Source organism: Stegastes partitus, unplaced genomic scaffold (genome assembly GCF_000690725.1).
Source record: "Stegastes partitus isolate 25-593 unplaced genomic scaffold, Stegastes_partitus-1.0.2 Scaffold1441, whole genome shotgun sequence".
Lineage (NCBI taxonomy): Eukaryota > Metazoa > Chordata > Actinopteri > Pomacentridae > Stegastes > Stegastes partitus.
The window spans coordinates 16,667-35,156 of NW_007579172.1; the positions used below are offsets into that span (position 1 = coordinate 16,667).

At 40.5% G+C, this 18,490-nt stretch overlaps 1 protein-coding gene across 2 annotated transcripts in view; it reads right to left on the bottom strand.

Moving 5' to 3' along the window:
- The window catches only part of atp2b1a (ATPase plasma membrane Ca2+ transporting 1a), a 47,994-nt gene that overhangs the window by 13,973 nt on the left and 15,531 nt on the right, over positions 1-18,490 (bottom strand). For both annotated transcript variants that reach the window (XM_008299644.1, XM_008299643.1), the window contains exons 4-9: positions 12,268-12,746; positions 5,184-5,381; positions 4,588-4,845; positions 4,269-4,394; positions 2,440-2,601; positions 1,901-1,939 (exon numbers count right to left, since the gene is read on the bottom strand). In XM_008299644.1, coding sequence (XP_008297866.1) covers positions 1,901-1,939; positions 2,440-2,601; positions 4,269-4,394; positions 4,588-4,845; positions 5,184-5,381; positions 12,268-12,460 — 976 coding nt within the window. In that variant the 5' untranslated portion in view covers positions 12,461-12,746. The remainder of the gene's footprint in view (positions 1-1,900; positions 1,940-2,439; positions 2,602-4,268; positions 4,395-4,587; positions 4,846-5,183; positions 5,382-12,267; positions 12,747-18,490) is intronic.

Genomic DNA, 18,490 nt, shown 5'->3' on the forward strand with positions numbered 1-18,490 from the left:
AGGTCAGATTTTAGAGCATTGACTGAAATGATTTTTTTTGATCCAACCAGTCTAGCAAATCTGCAAAAATCTGCATAATGCAAAGAACATACAGGAGCTGTCAGACACCACATGAAGCTTTTCTAATTTACATATTGGTACACATTTGAAAGACCTGAAATAACACTCTGTTCTCAGCCTTACACCTGTGAATGAATGAAGAAATCTTAATTTACATCTCACCTTTAAATATACAAACATTTTATAGATTTCCTGTTATAGTTGTGATAAGAACAAGTAGCTCAAAAACAAGTCAGGACTAGATTTTGCTCCGTCTAACTATCTGACTTAGCAGGTTACAAGTCACAGCAAGTTGTTTGAGAGCCGAATGACAAATCTGCTGCATGACTGGAATGTTTAAAGCGTAATACCATAAAACGTAACATTTCAAGATAACTGATTAAACGAAAAGTGATTTCCAACAAGACATGAGATGTCTACAGAGTCAAAACTTAAGCTGGCTTTGTTGCTTCCCTTTTATCTACGGAACTTGGGAAATGTCACTGTAATTATGTTTGCAGTGATTCTTCTGCACGGTAATTAGCTGAAAGATTTGAAAATGTAATTACCATACGCACACCTAGAGATTTAAAGAACAGGTTAACTAGACACATATCTATCCTCCTCTGACAGTAACCACAGCAGTTGTTGCCAGTTAAATTCCCATATATCTCTTTCATCTTTCCCCCAACATCCCACAGGACCCTCCCCCCCTCCCTCACCGGAAGAACTAACGGGAATCCCAAACCCACATCTAACCAGGTAACCTTGGAGACGCAAAGCCTCTAATGGCAAAAGGAGGAGGAGGAGAGGCGGCAGGCAGGCCAGCAGGGGCCGGTCTCTGTTGTGTCACTCACCATGATAAAATCATTAGCTGTGCTGGGCATTGATGCTACTGCTGCAGCTACAGGATAACTCATTTAATTTTACTATCATGGAATATTTTCTGTACAATCTACGCAGTGTTTTTTAAGCACAAGCAGCTGTTGTGCAATTTGGCGAAGCTAAAAGCTAGATTGTGGCACTATGTTATGTGCAGGAGCATGATATTGTGTGCGAATGTATGTAGCAGGAACACTGGGCTACTGCAGCTGCTGTGGACTGTGGCTTGCTCTGCACTTACATGGTCGGTGTAATCTCAGTCTAAAGGATTACTGTTGATTCCTGGCAGGCAGAGGGAATCTGTGCACCAGGGACCAGTGCCAGGGTTGTGGTCACAAACCCAAACACTACTGATCATAGTGTCCCAGCAGGACTACAAGCCGAGCTAGCTGGCTGAGTTACCAACTCAACTGCCTTGATTATCATTGTTGTCAGCCGGAAACTGCACCGGAGCAAGTCTTACAGTTTGACTGTGAATATTTCTGTTTGCGACATCAATAGAAATACAATTGTGGGGGCCTGAGGGAGAGTCAGAGAGAGAGATGGGTGGGAAAGCAGATGTTCTGGCCCCAGAATTGTTGCATGGCTTTAATCTCCTCATCACTAATCGCTATAACTGGATTCAGTAGCACCTGCTGCTCAAAGCGCAATGTGCCAGGGAAGGACGAGAAAAGAGGAGAGAGAGACAGAAGGGAGGGCCAGACAGTACAATGGATCGCCAAGAACAGCCCGTTCTAAGTATATGCCGACAAGGGGTCATGCGAAAATATGCAACTCCTCATTACTTGCATAAAACCAATGTAGCCAATTATTAACAGACTGAGGCTTTAACATGCACCCAGCTCTGTTAAATGGGTAGGGGGATGCTGATAAAGCTGAAGGCTAATACCTGAAGGTAGGCGCTAAGCTGTGAGGCAATTATACATATAGTCGTGTGTGTGTGTCAGTGTACGAGTGGGTGGGTGGGCAAGGAACTTACCTTTTTTACGATTTTCCACAGATCCGTCCTGCTTTTTGTCTGTGAAAAAATGCACCATGGAGTCAGAAGTAGTAAGAATTTGTCGGTGAAAACCCTGAATTCCTTGTAAAGTAATAATCCATTTATGATATACGAATGTTCTCTTTATGAGTCCAACCATTGCAGCTGTTTCAATTTTCAAATTTAAACAAGCAGAACTTGCACCACATCCATAAGAAGAGCTTATTAATCCATTAGTTGATGTAAATTTAATCATCTATTATCACTGCTGAACAGCTGCTTTTACAATAAGTAGTTTAAGATAAAAGTATTCAAACTGGTGTTCTTAGTGTGCATAAATCTCTGTTGTAAACGACACATTTTTGCTTTCAAATGTCTCAACAGGAGATGATGGAATCTTTTGGTGCAGCACAAAAACGGTAGTAAAAAAAAGAAAAAGAAAAAAGTCAAGTATGTTCACTTATGTGTGTTTGTATACTGGGTATGTTGCTTCATACTAATAAAAATAGCTTGGTCAACAAGTAGTGGAGCATACGAACTTTTCCTCTGTTTCTTCTTCTCCTCCTTTTCCTTTTTCTTCTCCTCTTCGTCGTCGTCATCGTCTTCGCCACCCCCGAGTAAAGTGAAGATAATTCCAGTTTGAGAGTTGACACCCACAGCAGTGACCACCATTTTCCCTGAGCCTTCCATTACATGGGTGCCTGTGAAAGGAGACGGAAAACTGCATTTCAGTAAACAAAGTAGGGAAAAGGTAAAAAAAAACAAAAAAAAAAACAGTCAAACAAAATGACGTTCTCACCATCTCACTATATTTACAACTGCTTCTATGGTGTTTCTGTTTAAACACTGGCAGTAGCTTCATCCCTAACCAAATATATTTTTCTATCCTTATTTGTTGCCCTGACTTTTCATTTTGGTTGAGATGAAAATGCTCGGCAAGATTCCTTTGCTGAGAAGGTGGTTTACACGAGCTTTCAAGTGGTATATTCAGCTTTACACAAGGAGGAGAAAATAGCTGCAGGTTTTTGAATGCAGGCAACAAATACAAAAGAATGATGCACTGGAAAGTGAAGAAAATGAAACACAGTCACTAATGCACATACCCTCCGAACCTTTAATCAACAGCCTTTAATCAAACAGTAATTGTCAGTCTGGGTGAATTAATGGAATCATGAGAGGCTACAACAGGGTCGCATCTCTGGCTCGCCGTTGCTCTCAAGACACGGGAAGACGGAGAGAGAGAGAAAGAGCACATAACAGAACAGCAAAAATAAAAGAGAGCGAACCTCACGAAACAAGGAGGCAGAGAAGAGAGAAGTGGATTTTAAAATTCTCTCGTGCCTTTGTTAATTAGAAGATGCTTTTATTTCATCCGTCAGAGTGATGGCAGAAGGGATATAGACTGTGCTTAAGGGAAATCAAAAAGCAGGAGTGGAGCAGCGTATACAAAAACACACACACACACACAACACTCCTCTGTCTTGGAGGTGTGCCAACAGAGAGCCAGATGAGCTAAACAAAAAGTGCTTCTCTCTGCTCACTTTTTTTTTTCTGGGGAACTGAGTACAGCAGTAAAGAGAACACTATCTGACAGCACAAACACAGCATTGAAAGGGCTTTGTGAACATAGAATGGTCTCTTTACATGGAAAACAAAACAAAACAAAACAGGTACTATTACAGTTTTACATCTGGGGAATGTTGAATAAGTCTGTGCAGCAGGAAGGGCCAATTTACTTTCAATTACAGTAGGCTATACTTTTAAAGCATCGGTGTGTGATTAGAACAGGAGCTGCTTTTTACACTGAACATTATGATTTCTTGGGGTTCAAATATTTTCAATTTGCAGTTGTAATGAACATTCAAAGTAAAAGTAAAATCTATGGCATTTCGTACTTTATAAAGATTATTAAATGAAATATTAAAACACCGTTTTGTATATATGGCAGGATGGCCAGCATGAAATGTAGACAGTTTAAGGATGATTCGCTTTTAATTGCTGGACTCAATCTTGACCAGGGTCACTTTCCGCACCTCAAAGTGCACGTGACCAAATTTAAAAGTGTGTAAAAAATTAATGTCATTTTGATGTGATAAAATTGCGCAAGGGTCATCTGTCGTTTAACTTTAATGGAGTTTGAAGACACATAAAACTAGTCTTTGAAGATGACGTGTGTTGTATTATTCAAATACCTCACCTCTGAAGTATTACAGATCATTTATTTCACAGCATGTTAACTTGTCTGGAAAAACAAGTTGTGTTATCAATTAAATCAAACTTTCAAAACCAACAAACTTTGTCGTCTTCGGAGACCAATTAAGAAGGAGAGAGCCTTTGAAAATTAAAAATAATTGAGGCTTCGTGTTACCTGATAACAGCATTGGATCTTTTTCTTGTGTTTTCTTGACATGGTCCGACTCCCCTGTGAGCGAGCTCTCATCGATCTTCAGATCATTGCCCTGGATGAGGATTCCGTCAGCAGGCAAGAGGTCACCTAAAACACACACGAGAAGGTCTTTAATTTGAAGGAACAACACTGCAATAACAATTTAAACTGTGCTTTTTTGTTTTTTTAAATTAATATTTCACAATACACAACATCTAAACATTCTTAACTGACAGATATCTATTTCCATCCACCGAAGACACAACTATGTTTAATTAAACGACCTCAAAGACATTCTTACCATATTTTATTTGTGCAATGTCGCCGACCACAATCTCAGCCACAGGAATTTGGATAACTTGTCCTCCGCGGACAACAGTAAATTTCTGTTCCTGCTCAATGCGGCTCTGGAGGCCCCTAAACTGCTTCTCTTTACTCCAGTCGTTGAACGCTGTCACCAGCACCACACAGATAACTGACAGAAGGATGGCGGCGCCCTCGATCCAACCCGCCTCTGACTCATTTTCATCCTCCACGCCACCAGCAGCTTTTCCACAGTCTGTAGAGGAACAGGGGCAAATATTAATACTACAAAAAAATTCAACAACAAATAGATGTCCCTAACTTGTCATATCATGTCTTATTTGAACACAGTGATATGTACAAACTGAGAGAAATATGTGCAGGGTAAAAAAAACTACAACAAGAGACCATGAAATCAGATTCATCTTGAAATAAACTGACTAGATAAATGAGGCAGAGAAGAACAACTGACAAATATTAGTTTAACATGAAATACAATAACTACTACTGCAAACATATCTATGATAATATTCATTTATCATGACATGAATTACAAAAAGAAGATAAAATAGGATTGTAATGAAATTTGCTTACGTTCTCTTTCGGCATCTGGAGGTTTATAAAAAGAAAGGCCTAGTGAAACTATGGCTGCCACTTCTAAGATAATCAGTGTGACATCCTGTAACGCCTCCCACACTAACTGTAAGAAAGTTTTGGGCTTTTTGGGCGGTATAAAATTTTGACCAAACACTGTTTGCCGCTTCTCAATGTCTGTAGGCTGTCCACTTAGACCTGAGTGGGGAAAGACAGAAAAAAACAACAACATTTCATTCATAACATTTCAAAATCGTGCTTAAAATGCAAAAAATTATACTAGAAATATTCCATTTTCACATAACAAGCAGAAAGCCTTAGTTGTGCATAATTTGAGCACAGATGGACGAGCAACAGCAGACATTCAGTTCACAGGAGGAGAGCTTGTCTCACTAAACTAAGACTCAGTGAGCTGTGCTCTCATCGCCAGGCCTCCATTGACATCACTTCCAAAAGGAATCAGCATTTCTGACAGGACACTGTGGAGGACACAATGCTGGGTAACAATGACACGCATTCTGTGGGCATGTCAAATATTTTCACCTCTTTCAGGCATGCCAGAGAATGTGAGAGCAGAGGTCAGATCTAATCCCACAAACTGCCTTTTTTCAATAGAACGACCAACCGACTGGAGGTTGAATCAGCTTTAGACTCACAGGTGCCTATGCGCACTACTGTCCCGTTATAGAGTCATCTCTCTGACACATTACACGTCTGATTGGCCTGAGACCCATTCATCCATGTGCACAGAGAGCAGTTTGCGGCAACCCATTCAAATGCCTCCACATTCAAGGCACAGTCATATATTCAAAAGGGCCTTCGCACATTTGATGATGCATGACAGTTTTTCAGCTCTATTCATGCTGACTGTGTGTGGGTGACTGTGCAGACTGCATGGAGGTCTGTGTGTGTCTGTGTGCATGTGGCACAGAGGAGGTGGAGTAGAATTGGGGGGGCCAGAGAGGAGTGACTGTGTGAAACTGCGAGTAAGGGAGTCGGGTGGTGAGGGTGCGAAAGACTGTTAAAGAGTGGCGACACCGACGGCTGAGCAATAAAGATCAGTAGGGTCAGCGTATAGACAGAAAGGATGGACACAAAAACTAGAGGTACAATCATGACCCCACATTTCAGTGTGTGCGGTGACAAAAAGTGAGACACACTGTGGAAAAAGACAACAAATACTCGAGTCTTATATTTCAGTTAAATCGGAGAAATGGGGCAAATTTCGTTACGTCAAAGCAAAGTGAGACGGATGAGGCTGCGACTGCTTGGTGAAGTACTGCTCGCTAGAAAATTAAATAATTACTGGAACATGACTATTTATCAAGAACAAAATGCTCTCTTCCATTTCACGAGAAAGCAGTGCAGTCTTCAAACACCTGGGTCGACTGTACAGCCAGTGTTGGGAAATGTACATACAAATGACTGTGTAGTCCTCAATTTCTGTCCTTGAATATGGTTTCATAGGTTAGGCAACAGAACAACACAGCAATAGCAGGGCTGCAACTATTCAATTAAAATAAAAAATTATCCCAAAGCCCAAAGATATTGTATATTTTGCTGCTGAAGGTTGTTTTTCTAAATTTTCTGCCAATTGGCTCACTGCTTTGAGTTCTAAATAATGAGATCCTTCAATTAAATAAAATGATCGGTGTATTTACAGTCGAGATAAACTGCAACGTCCTTGCTGATTCTTACTCTCATAACATTTACACTACTGATGCGCACTAATAAGTTGCAACAGTGACAAGGGGAAAAAAAATGTCCCTACCAAATAAATTGTTCAACTATCTTCCTAAAAGAAGAAATGATTGTGCAAGCAGACTGCCGCTATCACAGGCTTACATCCAATTTGATTAAAACATGGCCTCTGTGTTTCATCTTTCTCATTCCTGCTCATTGCTCGCTCTAATCAAGCTGACAAAACTTGCGTAAAGAAGAAAACAATCCTGTATCACTATTTACGCGGTTAATTGAGATTACAACCCAACACTAACACATACTTTTCTAAAAGGGAGGTTAGAAGAATGATGACTCACTGGCAGAGCACATTAAAAAAAAAAAGGCTATAGGGTTTATCCAGCATAGCTGCCTGTTGCTGCTCCCTGGCTGTCTCTCACCGTCTCCTTTAATTCTCTATGCCTCTAATTAAAACATGCTGACAGCTAATACCCCGCTCAATTTTACACCACATTTTCCCTTTGTATTAGAGCAATAAATACAAGTGACAGAGGACGATCAAGGTGTCGTCCCTCCATTGGATACACAAACAGAAAATAGGTTGGCCTTGGCCCCTCACATCATTTTAGCACCCAGAGTGGGTCTCAAGTCAAGCAGCTAATCATTAACCGTTTAATTTGGATGCTTGTCCCCAGTTGACCCATCGTGAATACTGTCATTTTAGACTCCAAGGAAAGGGTCAAGGCAAACCTTCACTCTGGGCCCGTCACTATTAAATGAAACAGGGCCACACTTTTACTGTCTTCACATTACTATGTGCAGATGAAGACGGACCTGCACACGGCGCAGAGCAATGAGACGTCCTTCACCTGAGAAGAAACTCTTACTTACATACATTTTCATGCACACAATAACCCAGAGTATGTAAACAAAATACAGAAATGGATCAACTGGACCCTAGAACCGGGCTATATCTAAGATAGATAGATAGAATAGATAGAACTTTATTGATCCCTTTGGTAGGGTACCTCAGGGAAATTGTTGAATTTGTTAATAAGATGACATTATGGGGAAATCCACTCTACTTACATTTCTTCTACACACACTGCCTAACACAATGACAAACGCGTGTCAAAACATTTACAGACGACATGTAAAGAAGATACATAAACAGAAGGCTGAGCATTTATATTGTGCTCTACATTTCCCATAAGAACATTCTTTAGATTGGATAGCTAAGCAGGGGAGCTGCATCTGATATACATTTGTATTTTGGATGAATGTCTTCAGTGACAACACAAAAAAAACTTAAAAGACAAAAGACACTGAGATGTTTAGTGTCCAAAAGGTTAAGCATCATCTCAGCAGGCATGTTAATATGACATTATGCCCATCTGAGTGTCATTAGGATAACTGGATTATGGGATTTCCATCACCTCTGCTCAAGTTATAGCGTTGCTTTTATCATGTGAAGAGCAGATTATTAGGGTTTAGATGAATGTTGGCAGTATGTAGCAACTGATACACGAAGGGGGGGAAGGTTTTGGAAAATCTTTCCTTAAGCAAGTGTAAAGACACAAGCAAACAAAAAAAAAAAAGCAATATCAAGAGAATCAACGCTCTAAATTGTGTGTCGGGTCACTTCAAAGGACCAACAACATGTCACTTTTCCTGCAATTTTGTAAAATTGGTTCCAATGAAATACTAAAACACGGATGTTTATGAGAGCTCCCATTAGCTATAATTTCCCCCATTTACAAGCGATCAAAGCATTTTATGTGTTGCTGCACATAAACACATTCTGCGCTAATGAGCGGGGCTTTGCTTAACAAACTAAACAATGGTGCTGCTCTTCCAAATATAGCATTTAAAAGGGTATTACTGTGCAATTTCAATCTAAAACACACAAAATGTGCAGTAAAGTGTCTCAGGAATTCTGAGAAGACTACCAAAATAATCACCTGCCTATACTGGAGAAGCAGCATGGAATACAATTAACCAACAGGCCCAGTAACTACAGACACTAAATAACTGCAATGTACTAGAGAGTCGCTCAATACTCATTACTCAAAGTGGTATAACTAACACAAATCAGGTTTTAACTGTTATCTAATTCACAGATTAAGGTTTAACATGTCCAACAATAAGAATTACAACCACTCCCCTACCCACCGAAACAGCTAAATACAAGAAAACACAAGAAAGCAATTGTGCAGTTTTCAAGCCGGAGATTACTACAAGCAGATCAGCATCACTCCCTGTTTCCCTCTGAACAGCTCCGCCAACAGAAGATCTGACCACACGCACTCCTCTCCATGCAAGTCCGTCTCAGCATGGCATTGTGAATTCAGAGATGCAGACAGGATATGTCAGCCTGCTAAATTAAAAACTGTAAACTATCATAGACTTTGAAATGAGGGGTGGGCGTGGTGTCTGGGATGACAGATTCAAAGAACCCGTCAGCTTTTATGAATTGCAGTCCAATTACGGAAGCCTCTCAGCCCACAGTCAATTGGATCGATAGGCTGGAACACAAATATTTGACTTCACTAAAATAGCAATGAACAGCGAATAACTGTGAATGGGAGAAATAGGGAAATGCTGCCAATAATATCGATTTGAGGTGGCCATTTGATAAGCCTCGCTATGCAAAGGGAATAAAGGATTCCATTTGGAGAAGAGAAATACTGCTGTGTTAGTAACTCCAGAGGAAAACAGAGATACGAAAGGGGGGGGATTTCACCCCCACAAGCAATATTACAGCTGGGAAATTACTTAGACTTCTCTGTTCTCCTTTTAAATGCCCAGGAATTCCATATGTCACGACCCAAGTACATTATGTAGGCTTCCAATTAAAAATGTGCCATCTCAAATCTATAACCCTGGTGACAGTGCTACCACAAACACCACAGAAAACAATACACAACTGTTTTCATCCGCCGAGTGGCACTGCCCATGACGAGTGCATCGATTCTGATGTGTAAAGCTGGTGGAGTTCCCCTTTAAATGTTATTGATATAACAGAAGAGACATAGGCTGGGAGGGGCTGAACGGAACTGAAACGTACTTAGTCATAGTTAATTACTGAAGTAGAAAAAAAGCATAAGAAATAACACCAGGCCTGTACAGAGGATGTATACGCCTTTATAAGTAACACCAGGTCAACCACCAGAGCTACATGTACTCTATGGACACAGAGTTTAGAAGATAAAATGTTGAAATGACTAGTTGTTTAACAAAAACAAAACAAAAAAACCCCCCGCATAATTCCCTTCTTTTTTCTTTTCTGAGTATTACCCTTGACCTTTTGATTCAGCAGCACTGTGACTCAGTTAACCAAGTTTTCATTTGTCAAATAGACATGTTTGAATTCGCTTTTGTCAATGCTTAGTGTAACAATTTACTAAATTTGACTCTTTTTTTTTTTTTAAGTATTGGTACATATCAGTTTGAATCTTAGTGAAGTAAAATCTAACTGAAGAGGGAGCTCTTTGGTGATATTCAACCTTATTGGTTAATATGAAAAATAGCAGTAGTACTGACACAATGAATGACCAAAATCAGCCATGCTTTTTAAACCTTAGATCGTGCAAACAGAGCGATAAATCCGAGCACAGTCCCAACAGGAAAGTTCACTCAAACTTCCTTGAATGGAAAAAAAAAAAGAGCTTGGAAATATGGAGGATTAGCAAAGGATTGGCTTAAGAGGTTTCGAGAAATGGCCAACCAACTAATTAGAAATCCCTTTTCAATTGTCAGGCTCCTGTAATCTTAAATGATGGCTTAATTTCCCAAGCTAATGACGAATGAGCTGATTGAAGCGCTAAGTATCAAAAACTCGGTGGCTGCATACCAAGTGGAACGGCACCTGCTGCGAGAAGAAACTCAATGTGGACCAAGTCAAGCTTATCAGTGCAGCGTAGTTGAAAAATAACACAATTAAAAAAAGTGAAATTTCTACAAATTGGGTTAAAGTTGCCTTTATTTTGCTGGTTAGGCAGATAATTGAATTTGTCCCCATTTGAAATCTGAAATAATTTAATTTCAGTCTCATTTCTCAGGCTGATAATCCGAATGCTTAAAACAAAACTACTGATATGCTGAATGCTGATTTATTATATATGTATATATGGTGTTCTCTTAACTATTCACTCACGTGCAAAGCAACCAATACTGTGTGAAATTTCTTTGTGCTTCACAACAAAAAGTGTTGCGGAGCTAATGGGCCTTGACATTCTTTTTAGCAGTGTAAACGAGGCAGACTGAGCAATGGAGGTATAACACATTTACAAAACAACCAATGTCATTCATGCTACAAATATGGCAGGACTCTACCTTCACCAGCTTGACACAGCCACATGCAATCTTTAGACATCTCACGCTCTCTCGGTGAAATTCCTATTCAGCAATTTCTCCTCGCAGCTCAGACAAACGGCCTTTTAGCTTTCATAAAACTGAAGGCAGCGAAACCAACTGCACAGCGCACCACTTACCATCCTGTCAATAAATGAAAGGTCGAGAATTAAATAGTGAGCTAATGACTCGCGCTAGAATGAGGGATGCTTTCCACTGTTGTAAAGCACGGTATTTATCGCATTCCTTTCGGTTTGATGAAGCCCAGAAAAACATTTCCTTGCTTTCCGACGCTGCACACAAGAGGACCGTTGCTGTTACAGTGAATATGTGGTGCCGTTTTAATCTGGGATCAAACTGAAAATCCCCTCCCATAAGAGTTCAGTCAAGGTCATACTGGCGATTAGGATGACTGTCTATAGAGTGACAAACTGAGAAAGAGTAGAAGTAGAAATGTTTTAAAAACCAGAGAGGTGCTGTCTTAAAACATCCAAGTGGGCCTCTACTGGAGCTTCACTGCATTTTTTGTTCTAAATTCTTAGCACTGTCCTACTGTTAGGGTGAGAATTTATTAAGAAGATCTACAAAACTGACTTCTTTGCTAACATGTTCAAGTCATTACTCCCCAACCTTACAGCCTCCTGTTTTGTCCGCCACATGTGGGACATTGACCTGCCTGCAGACTGGTAGTGTGCCCAGACAAACAGCTGGTCTGTCTGAAGCCTACACACAGAGACACACACACATAGAGACACAGAGGTGAAAAGGGAGAGAGGGGAGGGAGTGAGGGACATATCCACAGGCCTTGAAATAGAGCAGGATTGGCCCAGGTCAGAGCCAGCCTGCCTGGCCACCTGTCTGGCATATGAGTTTTTCCAAGGAAGTGATGTCAAGGTATCCATAATGTGGATGACTTGGCCAATGACACGCTTCCTAAACTATGTGTGCACCACTTATCATTCCAACAGCACTCACTACTCGCACTTTTGTGAAAACATCCTGTATATGATCCAATTAAATAACAGTCAGCGTAGTAAAAGTTATACTGTACCATCTATAGGTGACGTTTTTAACCGGTTGCAGAGTCCTTGAGTATCCCCATAAGTTTCCCCAATTTTGCTTATCGCCTCGGCGCCTCTCAGTTCCATTAAGGAGCGCAGTTCTTTGAGTGTGCAGCCAAACTCTCCATCGTGGTTGGCCTCCATCATGGAGTTCTTCACCCCACTGTACGAGTTGTTCGCCATTGTCTCGCTGCCTCCCCAGTCTACCGCAAAGCGCTGCTGCTTTGACTCGACAGCGGGGGTCAAGAAAAAGGTGTTGTCCTGGAAAAGCTTAAATCCTCAATAGTGCGAACACAGTGATAGTTCCCATAAACAGCGGACGGGCCCTTCACAGGCAGCGGGAGCCAAATGCCAGGTAGCAAGGTGGGGATATTACAAAACAAGCCATTTCCCTTGGAGAGCTGAGTTCCTAGTCTTTCATGGTGACTGAGGATCACCCACAGAGCCGGAGATCACCATGCATGCAGATCTGAAAGAGAAGAGCAAACACACACACAGAAAAAATTGTCAATAGTGACACCACCAAGTGCCTTTTCATGTACAGCAGGGTTCTCATGCATTTATTGATGTCATTGAGACACTGAGATCCAGCTCATGCTGAATGCCTGATATTTGAGCAAACTATGCAGGAAAACTGAATTTTAAGTTGCACACTGCACCTCATGTTTGTGACAAATGCAAAAGACATGTATTCACTTTGTAAGAACAAAGCTGTAGCTAAGAGATGGTTTTTTCTACTTCAGACTAAGGGATGTAGATTTTTTTGTTGTTCTTTTATCAGACAGACAACTGGAAAATGTAAAAAAATATATATTTGTCACCTTCAGTCTACAGTTACTGGTCTACACACCATATTTTTCTCTCACTAAAATACCTGGTAAAATAATAAAAAGAAACTATTTAGAATTCCCTTTTCTTTTCATGGAAGAAGAATGCTCTTTAGGGACTGGACATTCATAATTATATATTTAATGCAGCATGTTAAAACAATATGTTACCATTTTGTGTCTTCCTTGTCACCTACGATGCAGCTATAACACACCGAGAAAAACTGAAGGCCCTTAGACAAAACCACTTAGCTGCTGAGACAAGTAGCAAAGTAATTAGCAGAACTGCCTACAGTCACTGCCAAGAGATTTTGATTAGCTGTACTTGAGTTGTAATAAAATAATAATTTTGTCATTTGGATAAAAGTCTTGTCAAGCAATGTGCGCTCTGCCTCCCGCTCACAGTGTGTGAGCAGAGTGGAGCCTTGGCATTTAGTAATCGCAGAGAATTTAAAGGTAGTCCTGTCTCCTCTGCCGTGTTCATCTGCTGCTAATACAACACGTTCTGCAGCTGTTTCATAGTCCAGGGTTAGCAGCCTTTTTATCATTTCTTGCACATATTGGATTTAAATCGACTGACTGTGTTGGACTGCGTTTGCTTTGACTGATTCAAATTCTTTTTTTTTCCCAGCCAGTAGTTCTGATTCTACTTATGAACAAAGCCTCTAAACCACAAGACAAAATTCTACCTTCTCAGTAAAACCAAGGATCTTTTAAAATGTAGTGTTTTAAAGTGATTGTCTTATTGTATTTGGAAACTGACAACACTGATATTTGGTTCTGTATTTAATATTGCAGTGGGTAGGGAAATTAAACAAACTCTAAATGGAACAGAAGTCGCTGAACAGTAGGTTCAACTTCACCTCAATTTCTGTAAAGAATTAGCTGTCCTAACAATTTTCAGTTTTACTGTGTTTTTTATGACTATTCACCATCTTGATTTTGTACTGTTATCATTCATATGTCATTAGATTTATATTTATTATTACAAATGTATTAATAATACCTCCTTTCTTCTCCCTACTGCAGAATATGACTCCCACTGGAAAAATTGGTGTTGATCTTACTTTTTCATTTCCAAGTACAAAATATAAATCACTGCACAAGCTACAAGGTCAGTCTGCGTGACAAAGCCCAGCTGTTTCCTCCTCTAATATGACCAGGTGTTAAGCATTACGGTCCATCTTTTCATCTCGAAAAAATACATCCACGGTTGTATCACAGGCTACATCAGTACCCTGCCATGCCGAACAACATGCGGTAGATCTGACACTGAATAAGGAAATCAGAAATCAGAAAAGCAGCCACCGGCTTCCCTGCAGTGTAGCTGGTGGGGTAACGTAGTGAGCGAGGACCAACTGACTGATTACCTCAGGAAAAGCCTTCTGTTTAATCTAATTAAGACTATCTGTGGCATGAGGGAGCTCCATGGTGCTCGACATGGGAGAGTCCATTCTAATGAGAGGCTGCTGTCCATTCAGCTTTAATCAGCCTAACACAATGAGGCTGATTCATTCATGTCGGCCAGGTTGATAAGAATTTGTCTTGGAGCAGCTCAGACAAGCATGCAGCATCACAATATAAAGAGGCTTAAGCAAAGCAGGTGTCAACCTGTTTTAAGAAGGACATGATTTCATGAATTTCTTAGAACTGCAAGGGACAAAACTGGATTTATTGCAAATATCCAACAAGATGGGCTTGGTTTGTAGTCTGGAACAATTTTGTGAAACACTAAACTCATTTTGTAGATCCACGTGGAAAGCCATGTCGGACTATAATCCGCACAGAGAACCTGGACTCAGCCATCTGATCCATAAAGAAAAAGCACCAGTGCAGGCAGGCAGAGACATTTAGCCTCATCTGGAAATAATGCTGCAGTTATCTCTCAGCTGGGGACGATCTACTCACTTTTACTCACTTTCTTCATTTCTGACTGCAACACAAAGAAAGCCTTTCGTGTGTCTTTACACCATATTAGGGACTCAGAACTCCGAGCTAACGTGTCAGAGTCGAAAATGTGTCTGAACTTTAAACTGGGACGCAGATGCAGGAGGAGAGAAAATGTAGCCCTTATTATTGCTCGGTGCACAAATAAATGCTTGCAGCTTATTCCATTGAGATTCTTGGAAACTATTCTGTCACATGTCGAGATTCTATTTGGAGCCATCTGCCATGGAAAACGGGACAGAATTTATTATTTATGACACAGCATAATTGAAGGGCCGGGCTTACTACTGGAGGTGGGAGAGTTCGTGGAAATCCCTATTTTGAGGAAGAAATATACCTTTGCGTGCCTTGTGCTGTCCAAACAGGATTTTTAACACATGCTGGCATATCTGTTGTGAAACTCTTACTCTAAATGTTAATGACAACATGCATGATATTGACACTGGACATCAATTGTCAGCCACGCTGCTGTTCTAAGAAGCATAAAAAGCATATTCTTGGGTGGAAATGCCAAGGCCACTTTCTACAAATGTATGCTGGAGGGTCATCTCTCTGCATCACAAGATAAATCAATAGACTGCAAGGCAACGAGTACTAAGATACATCTCTAAGCATCAAATATTAGATATGAAGGAAATATAGTGTATATAAGGTAGATGTTCTTTAGTCGCTGATGTGTAGCTGAATCCTACACCAAGGCTTTTCAATCATCATCTTGGAAATATGCAATGAGTAGGAAGAAGCAGGTCTGCTGCTTTCTTGAATAGGTCTGAGTAATATTTTGATTCAAACATTAATAACGTCAATCGACAATGACTAATTTTAATGTTATCTCAAACCCAGGGGGCTGTTGAGTCAGGTAATGTGTTCATTAGTGTCTTTTAGTCAACTAAAAGATGTGCAATTTTCTCGTACATGCTGGTTTTTGGCATTCAGGGAACAACACCAAGCAAAAATCATTGTAGAAATACGACGACACCGCTCAGCCCTGATGTGCGTTACTTCTATTTCAATTTAAAAACACAAGGTGCCATGTTTTTTTTTCCACGACAAAACTAAAGATTACAAAAAAAACCAAAAGAGAACAGGTACAACCATCCGCAGTAAATTCTATCGCAAGTTTACAAGTTTTGACGTAGACACACTCAGAAGGTTTCTGAATTCCTTCTAGCATAGTTTGTCCCAAAAATTCCCACCAAACGAGACAAGTAAAATTTAGGAGTCTTGTGTAAACTACATACCACCTTGCAGTAACACATATCCCTTTTTAATGTGTTAATGACCTCCAAGGGGCTTATCTTAAATGTCAGCGATACTTCACTTGCTTTGGGTACCAAACGGACAAAGCACAGGAGCAGCGGTCCATAGCAATGACTGTAATTCTCTGCATTCTCCATTTCCCCATCTTCAGGTCTTACTCTAAGAACCCTCCCCGACATTCACACCCCCTAACCCCACGAGCAGCGACAAACGCCAAGATGAAGGAAGTGCCAACATTTGCTGCGCTGCGTCAGTTTCGGGTTGCGGAGCAGGTCACATGTCACAACAGTGGAAAATCATTGTGATTGGATCTCCAAGCCAACAGCTGGCATGGTATGGTTGAATGACAGAGGCTAAGGTTAACCCTTTCCACACTACAGCGGCGAAGCTCAGCACCAGTGTGCGCCGGCTTCGCTCGAGGACCGAAGACTTGCGAGTCTCTCCTCTCCTCTGAGCTATTTACGGCCATTATCACACATTAGATGCACATTGAATCGTCAGCGCAGAAGGCTACGGCAAGTGGAAAGAAGCAGACAGTAGAACCGTGGTGGGCATCTCATAACCATACTCATGTCTTTGTTTCCACGCTAAGGAAACCCTCTGGCAGTTTGAACACCTCTACGTGCCAACAACTTGATGCAAGTCAAGGATAGCAATTCTAGGGATCCCTCTGCAATGGAGCTGCCTAATGCGAGAGTTGGTATTTTTAGCTTCCCCCAGACTGCCCCCTCCCCCCACTGCTAGCCGTTGCTGAACTGGGTCAGGCCATGTAAATGTGGAGGGTACAAAGCAGAGACACCCAGCCATCCTTGTGTTGCATGGCGTGCAGCTGAGAGTGCTACTTCACTCCACAGACTGGAACCTCAGCTCGGAAACGCTGTCAGGCTGCCAGTACATGAGAATGCACAGTCAGAGGTGTCACCGGCATCTCACTTTTCCTGTCCAGCGTCTCTGACTTCATATGTGGAAAACATGTAGAGGTTTTTAAAATACGAGGAGAGTAGAACCTTTTTCATTTAGATTTAAGGCTGTCAGCCAAGCAGGAACAAAACAGTTATTGCCGCAGTTTCTGAGAATCATAATTTACCTAAATCTTCTATTTCTAAGATACTTTTAAGACAGCAGCTGTATCTGACTTGGTTAAGAATGAATCTTAACATGTTTTCTGTCATGTAACGCTGCAGTGTTTCACTGTGCTACATACATTTTTAGATTTTGTCGTTGCACCTGTAAAATCTTCTCAGTTTTTCAAATTCATCTACAAATACGTGGAGCTGCATCACAAAATCCATGCAGCTGAAGCAAATTTCAGTCTGGAAGTGGGGCAGAATTTTGTCTCCTACAATCATATCAGAGCAGACAGAAATTCTAGGTTTTTGATGCACCAAAAATGCTGTAAAATTTGCAGCATTGCAGCATTTCTACACCTTAAGAATGACCAGCAGGTTTCTACACAGTGCTTAAAATCATATTTAAAAAATAATCCCATAAAAAGTAAATGTCAAGAGAGTAATTCTGGTTTTGCATTCGCAAATGAAGGTGACTGACCTAATCTCATAAAACATGGTCTTGTTCAACTTGAAATTCTCTTGCAATTAACCAAACAAAACATGAGATGGAAGCCGGGCTTTAAGTGAAACACAATACAGTAGGAGAGGGCATCATCCATCATTTACTTTGTGTTTTGGAAACCTTGAAGCACCACAAAAGATGTGACATTGTGTTAATAGCATTCTAGTGTTTCTTCTGATCATCACAACTCGCAATCACACTGTCTGTGTAAATGGCGGGCCGTTGCATAATTTATTTCTTTTTGTTTATTAAAAAGTTTCCAAGTACTCCTGATTTCTGAAGCACTATCCTGTTGTTCTGCTGCAATTATGATTGATATGCGTTTTTCACACCATTTAAAAATATGTTTTCTTTGGGAAACAAATGTACAATTAAGCATTTATCTACAAAATATCAATACTGAACCAACATTCTCCCCATTTCTGCTTAGTACTGGCAATAGAAATAACAGGACTGTTATTTTTTAAGTATGAAAAGATTTTTTTTTTGCTCTGACTCTAATCAAACAAAACCATCAACACCCCCCTCTGCTGCATCCTTTTTTTTTGGCATCATTAATGTCACTGCAGGTCTAAATAGTGATTGTAGAAAAAAAATTATTACTTTT